The following is a 7876-nucleotide window of genomic DNA, read 5'->3' as shown; positions in this document are numbered from 1 at the left end:
CCATCGCCGAACGAAAGAGAAGACAAACCTTTTCACCTTTTTATTTGTTTGAGAAGGGAAGACCAGCATGTGGCCGTTTCTTCCGTCCAATCTAACAGCCACGGAAAACATCGTGGTGCTGGACATACTAAAGATGTTTGAGATAGTCATCAACAGATATTTTAAATGCCCTGCTCGTATTTCAGAGGTTGAAATATTTCATCGAGTCAAGTGCATCTTCTTGGGGAATATATATCAGAACCAATAATAGGTACAATGTAGCTTGGCTCATCATCCAGATAGCTACAAATTTATATCCCTCGAAGTACAGAAAGCTGATTTCAAGGACTTAATAAACATCTAAATATTAGAGTATATGGTATATGATATATAAGGATACGTTTGTTATGTTATGTTAGGATTAGATTCTATTTTATCTGTAGAGTTATTTGATTCTAAGTTATCTGTACTCTATATATTAAGTCCTCGAGGCTCAATAAAATACAATACAACCGTTCTACCAATTATTATTCTCTTACACGGTATTAGAGTAGCTCGGCAAATGGGAAGGAATTCTCATCAAATATCACATGGTGAGATATAATGATGCGATGAGTGGAGAGATCGAGGCATCGGTATCCCTTGTAATGGTCGGGATAGCCGAGGAAGACACAAGACTTAGAACGCGGTGTGAGCTTGTGAGGGCATGTGGCAAATATGTTGGGGTAACAACGTGAGCCAAAGACCCGGAGATGAAAAATAGTCCGGCGGTGAACCAAAGAGGAATTGGTGTGGAATGCCAAAGTTGAGGGACTTGGTCGGGTGGAGGTTGAGAAGATGTGTGGTTGTATGAAGGGCCTCAGCCCAGTAAGTAGGCGGCATGCTGGCTTGGAAAAGGAGCGTGTGGAGAACGTCATTGGTGGAGTGAATAATGTGTTCCGCTTTGCCGTTTTGTTGAGATGTATATGGGCATGACATGCCGAATGCAATGCCATGAGAGAGGAGGTGGAGGCGCATGGCATGGTTATCGACCTCACCACCATTGTCACACTGAATCCTGCGAACATCGGAGGAAAACTGGATGCTGGCAAACGCAAAGAAATTGCGCAGAGTGTTGAAAACCTCAGATTTAGACGAAGTGGGAATGTTCACAAGTAATGTGTGAAATCGTCAAGAACAACAAGGTAATATTTGTAACTATATATGCTGAGAACCGGCGAGGTCCAAATATCACAATGTATTAACTCAAATACTCTAATAGTGCGAGTTTGGGAAGGATAAAATAGGAGATGAACATATTCGCCCAATTGGCAGGCATGACACAAAGGATCTTCTCCTAAATTATTGCATGAAATACGAGAAGCACGAGCTAACACTAAATGCTAATATCCTAATTGCGGTGGCAGCCTTGTGCTGATCTATCTAGCGATGTAGGAACGACTATAGTTTTAATAACAAGAAACCTCTTCTTTTGTTTATGTTATTTTTACTTATGCGTACTGGTTTTGTATATAGTTTGTACTTCTTCAGTCGGATTCTCGATAGGTTTCTACCATGGCATGCTAGCATCTGGAGTAGACAGTCAGGTTCCTCGTCAGCCTTGGGTGGGATCTAGACTTTGCGTTCAGGCTGCATAAAGACCGGGGATGCCTTCACTACATACTGCCTCTGTTTTCATTCCTTTTGGAGCTATGTTTTTTGTGTTTTCCTTTTATTTTGTGGCATTGTGCATCTCTGTTATGCAGAGGCCGGGAGCGGCTTCTATTATTTGTAATATCTTGTTATAACAATATGAGCCAATAAAGATTCACTTATCAAAAAATAAAATTTGTAGCAGCAAGAGAAGAATGATGAATATCATATACTTCTCTGTTTTATAAATGACAATGCTCCGTTAGGTCCTCTGGCTACTGAGGTTCTTCTCACTGCAGTTATTGGCCAATATAATATATTCCATTAAAGAAATTGAAAATCAATCTTATAAATATATGGAAGAGTTTGTAAATTTGTCAATAGATTATTGTTAATTGGTACTTAATGCAGCGTTCTTTGAACCTTGAACACGTCTTCGATCGGAATAGTCATCCACAAGGAATGTTCTTGTTGCATACTAGTTGATTAAATCATTTGAAATTTGTGCCAAAAAAGAAAAAAAACACAGTGCCTTCTCATCTCATCTGGCGGCCTTAAAATGATATGTGTTTTATTTTGATCTATCTGCTAGAAGTTGTCAAGTTGATATTTCTGCCTCTCTTGTGGACTAATAGATACGTGTAACTGACAAAATACTAGGGGAGAAAAGGCAGAAGGAGTTCGGACTTCAGCGAGGATTCAAAAGCTTCATTGAACCCCCATTCCTTCCTAGTCGAACACAATTCTCCACGACAATTTTACTGCCTTCTCCGTTGCTTTAAAATGTCCGCGATTTGTTCACGTTAGACCAACCCCTTCGGTTCGATATCTCCGCAACGCCATGCACTGCACTTCGACATTTTTACCGCAAAAAGCCTGCAGAATCAGAAGGGGGAAATATAACCGCTACCAGACAACAGTAGTTTCTTTCTGGCCTAAACGGAAGCACGTCATCGCTTGACATTTCGCGTTCCGTTTAAAGCGGGACACTTGATGAGGGAGAGGCTAAAATCTTCGGGACCGTTCCCTGATGGCACCATGGACACCGAGGGTGTTCAGTTCAGAAAGGGCAAACTGCTCGGATGGTCAGATTTTTCGACGCTTTTGGTTCGGCTGCGTCCATACACGGGTAAAGGCCCTTGTACCTTTGCAGGAAATGGTCGTGGCTGCGTCCTCGCCGTCTCGCCCCTCCTGTAGACAACGAACAACTGCTAGAAAGTTACTCAAAAGGGCGACGAACGGAAGGGAGCACCACGATCGCGGAAGGTTGGCTCGAACTGGAAGCAGACTGGCTGACGGCGGAGCGGCAACGAGTTGAATTCTTCTCGCCGCAAGTCGGGATAGATAGCCTTGCATGCCCAGCCCCACTCGTTTTCAATGGTCAGAGAATTACGAAATACTGAAACGGTATTTTTTTTTAGGTGGAAACAAGCTGTGGTTTCCTCCACCGCATCGTTGCCGCGTTTTTTTTTCTTTGAGAGGGTTAGCTGTGGATGAACGGATGAATGAATATTCCACAGGCGCAGGGCACAGGCCAGGAGAGAGAGAGAGAGAGAACAGGATTTAGGACAAGTAATTTAGGGCGACAGCCCCGCGGTAAGAAGTGAGAGACGTGAACCCGGCCGGACGGGGGCCGTCGCCTGCAAGCCGGCTCCGCACGGCTCTCCTCGCCCTGCCTGTCCGCGCCCGCAACCGCGTGGAGCCTTATATAAGCCGCCCCCTTCCCCTCCGCTCCTCCAGTCCAAGCCCCTTCTCTCTGAACCCACCTCTCTCGTTCAGACACGCCTCTCTCTCTCTCTCTCTCTCTCTCTCTCTCTCTCTCTCTCTCTCTTTCTCTGAGGCAGCCATTTTCGCTCTCTCTGAGGTTTGGAGTGGAAGGAAGAAAGGGAGAGTGTTCCGGCCGGCGAAGATGTCTGAGGTGTCGGTGATAAACCAGGCGGAGGTGGAGGAAACCGCGGCCGGGCTGGAGCTGCCGCCGGGGTTCCGGTTCCACCCCACCGACGAGGAGATCATCTCGCACTACCTCACGCCCAAGGCCATCGACCGCCGCTTCACCTCCGGTATCATCGGCGAGGTCGACCTCAACAGGTGCGAGCCATGGGACCTCCCAGGTTAGTATCTAGATATCCTCAACCAAAGCTGCTCCTTTTCCTTCTTTTCTTTTACCTTTTCGCGGAACTCTTGGCCTAATTAAAAGCTTGTGTGTTTTGATTCTTGCAGCCAGGGCCAAGATGGGGGAGAAGGAGTGGTTCTTCTTCTGCCACAAGGATCGTAAGTATCCGACGGGGATGCGGACGAACCGCGCCACGGAGAGCGGCTACTGGAAGGCCACCGGCAAGGACAAGGAGATCTTCAAGGGCCGCGGCATCCTCGTCGGTATGAAGAAGACGCTCGTCTTCTACCGCGGCCGCGCCCCGCGCGGCGAGAAGACCGGCTGGGTCATGCACGAGTTCCGCCTCGACGGCAAGCTGCCCCAACCGCTCTCGCACTCTGCCAAGGTCCGGCCACCGCGTCTCCTCTCTCGCCTTTAATTACTTCTTCAAGTTTGAAATTTTCCTTCCTTTTTTTTGGGTTGATGAGCTAAATCCTCTTCTTTTCTTGAATCGTTTGTTGCGTGCAGGAGGAGTGGGCTGTTTGCAAGGTGTTCAACAAGGAGCTGGCGGCGACGACCGGGCCAATGGCAGCGGCCGGCGCGGAGCTCGAGCGCGTCGGCTCGTTGGGGTTCATCAGCGAATTACTAGACTCCGCCGAGCTGCCGCCCCTCATGGACTCTTCCTTCGGCGCCGACCTCGACGAGGTGATCGACTTCAAGGGCCCCGCGTCCACCTCCGGCCACGCCGCGCTGGGCACGAGCTACCAGCAGGTCAAGATGGAGGAGCACGCCCCGCTGCAGTACCACCACAACCAACAACCGCCGATGTTCTACTCGAGCCAGTACTTCTCGCTCCCGGCGGTGAACACCAGCGACCTGCCGACGGCGATCCGGAGGTACTGCAAGGCGGAGCAGGTGCCGGGGCAGACGGCGTCGGTGCTCATCCCGTCCCGCGAGACCGGGCTCAGCACGGACCCCAACGCCGCCGGCTGCGCGCAGATCTCTTCGGCGGTGACACCGTCGTCGCACCAGTTCCTGCAGGAGCTCGACGACCCGGTCCTGAACCTGGCCAACATCTGGAAGTACTGACCAAGCCTGAACGATCGTGGGCTGCCCATCCACCTTCGCGGGATTTGGTTGATTAATTACTTGATTTGATTGATTATCTTGGTGTTCCATGCTTGGGTTGGTGACAGTTTGCTGATGCATCATCGATCGTCGTCACCTCCGCGGAGGCCTCTCCTGACCTTGGGTCTGATTAGATTATTATCCAGACCGCAAGGGGATTAGTGCAGGGCCTCCCTGTTAATTAATTACTGCATCCTAGGTTCCATTTCCATGTCTGTACATAGTACTGTCAGTACTCTAATTGTATCATTAGTAGTAGTATGATGATAGGATTAATGAATGTGTGTAGATTAGGGGGGTTGCATCTGCAGACTGCAGTGCGGGGTGATTCACGAATTGATCAATTTGGGCGCCTGATGAGCCAGCTAACGCTCGCTTTATAAGTACATTTACAGTTAATTACTTGAGCTAGACATGCCATTATGTGAATTGATGCTTCGGTTAACCCTTTTGTACCGCTTTCCAATTGTGCACTCGTCGCACGGTTACTCGTTTCGTGGTGCAACCGCAGCTCGACGGGACGAGGCGGAGAGTACTACTACTGCTACTCATTAACGCCTTTCCGGTATCTAACAGCAACTAACCCATGGATGGATGGGATGGGTCTGGGTCATTGACGGTCATTCTCATTCATCCTTCGATCCATGGGCCCCTCCCGGTCATCGCATCGCACGCCAAGCCATGGCTCCTGTTGGGACCCAAATCAGCCAATTATTTCGAGAAGACGTCGTCCTCATCGCGTCCAGTTGGAGGCATGGCCATGGCTAGCGCGTCTGTGCTACGGCGCCAAGTAGGCTTACCGGCGGCAGCATTGCTTTTTTTTTTATAAGCCTCAACATTGATACCAGTTGTAATATCTAAACTCATTCACACTTTATACATATATATTCTATACGTATTTTAGACCTACAATCTACACATATAAACGTATTGAAGAGGATTATAAAGCTTTCTACTCCGCCAACCATATTGGCTCGTCACGATTCCATTATGATACACATGGTCTGAGGCTCTCCAAAAGAAATTAACTCACCGAGGCAAACGCTCGGTGCGACGCCACGGCTCGAGCCCGGCCGGGTAGCCTGCACGATGGAAGGAGCTACCAAGCGACGTCTCTTTGGGGAACCTCAGCAGCGCCCCCTCGATCCGGCATCTCCACGCGCGAGTAAAAGCCAACCGACGAGACGGGAAACGAAAACCGAATGGGCACATACATCTAACACTGTGTCTAACGGTTTTCGTTCAGGGTTAAAATCTCTTCACAACGGGATTTTCGTTTCCTTTAACGTTCTAACGGTTTTTTTTCACGGTTACTGTCGCGAAAGGATTCTCAAATCATTCCTTCTAGACCTGTATTCTCTCTCATTTTCCTTCACGATTCTACTCGAAAAAAACTGTTGAAGATGAGAGAAAATAAAATAAATGAGAACGAGAAAAAAAAATCGAAAAAGAAACGAAATGAAGAAAATATGATTGGGGACAGTCTAACCAACCCAGCCCAACTAGCTCCACGGGAAAAACTTGTCGCCCACACGCGCACCGACGACTCCGCCGCCGGCCGGCGCGGAACTGCCGAGCCACAGCTGCGCGATTTTTCGCTTGCGCGGGCGGACATCGCAGGCAGGCACGCGGCATCGTTTTGCTTTCCGTTCGACGCAAGAGGCCTGTGGGTTGTGGCGCGCGGTGGCAGGGGGACGCCGCCGGGTTTCCGGGCGGTGTATGGCTATTTCCATGCGCTCGCTTCGTGCAGCAATACCCGGTGAGAGCACGGGGGATGACAAGGATGGATGGAAGGATCAGCAAGATTCGCTCTGGCACGTACAGGGAACGAAATAATATTTGTCGCAGCGAGAGCTGGCACGGATATTCTTTCTTCCACCTCACCCCAAGGCTAGGCAGATTAGAAGAAGCTTAGGCCGTAGGGGAGGGTTTCGTGACCTGAAAACAACTCGCATGTCCTACTCTACTAGCTAAGTACATGTGTTATAATAAAAATAAAAATATTAAATATGATAATATTAATCATAAACATAAGAATACATATATAAATATGTTATAGGAGCACCGCTAAATAAATATATCGAGAGTGATGTCGTAGTTTGTTCAGATATGATAAAAAAGTAAGGATATTATCTGCTAATTTTTCTCATAATTTATTTATTTTTATTAGTAAAATGGTTCGTATATCTGTAACCGTTAAGAAACGGGAAAGGATAGAGAAATAGGATGAATGACAAAAGTAGATAAATTATTCAAATTTACAAGTTTTTATTAAATGTGAAGAGTAGAGGTAAGAACTGATACAAGAACTAAATCGTATTTTATATAGTAAAGATTCAATATTTTTTTTAAAAAGACAACATTATACGTATTAATTTAACCTATCGGTACAAAAGGGTGGTTGATCAAGTCTAGAGCCTCATCGATCCAAACACAACCATTACATTGATCGGATACTCTAGCAATTACATGAGCTGCCTCATTATACCATCTACGGATATGAATGAAGAAGATAGAAGTCCCAAATACATCATTTTTTCTGTCCTGAATAATAGCTCCAACAAGGGATCTATCCCTTACTGGAGATTTTATCTTCCTGACGAGGTTTAAGCAATCTGAAGCCACAATTACTTGCTGAATATTGTGCTCCTTTGCTAAGTACACTGCATGACGAATTGCCAATGCTTCAGCCATTTCGGCATCAACGATTCTATCAAAAAAAAAATTACAGCAAGCGGCTAAAAAGAACCAGAATGGTACCTAATCACCATGCCGATGCCCTGATGCCCATACCTGGCGGATCGTTGAAGTTGGTTGCATCCATGTTCACCATTAACCATCCATCTGGCGGCGGAACCCATTTTCTCATAGAGAAATCAGATTCACACCAGCGAGATGTGAATGGTTTAAACAAGTGCAGAAACACCATTTCGACATAAGCTTTTACCTTCTCGGCAATTCAATGGGGGTGTACCCACCTTTCTCCATTTCATACCGCATTGCTTGCTCCCACATGTGCCAAATGGTTATAGTGAAGATTGTCAT

The 7876-nt window shown here is 47.1% G+C and overlaps 1 protein-coding gene across 1 annotated transcript; it reads left to right on the top strand.

The window, feature by feature from the left end:
• The first annotated feature begins 3336 nt into the window (after positions 1-3336).
• LOC133912422 (NAC domain-containing protein 92-like) lies at positions 3337-5233 on the top strand. The gene is made up of 3 exons (XM_062355136.1): positions 3337-3722; positions 3832-4109; positions 4232-5233. Exons 1-3 carry the CDS (start codon positions 3521-3523, stop codon positions 4790-4792), a joined length of 1041 nt encoding a protein of 346 aa, XP_062211120.1. The 5' UTR covers positions 3337-3520; the 3' UTR covers positions 4793-5233.
• The last annotated feature ends 2643 nt before the right edge of the window (positions 5234-7876 follow it).

The sequence above is a fragment of the Phragmites australis genome, chromosome 3 (genome assembly GCF_958298935.1).
Source record: "Phragmites australis chromosome 3, lpPhrAust1.1, whole genome shotgun sequence".
In the NCBI taxonomy this organism is placed as follows: Eukaryota; Viridiplantae; Streptophyta; class Magnoliopsida; order Poales; family Poaceae; genus Phragmites; species Phragmites australis.
This window is presented reverse-complemented; position numbering and strand designations above follow the sequence as displayed.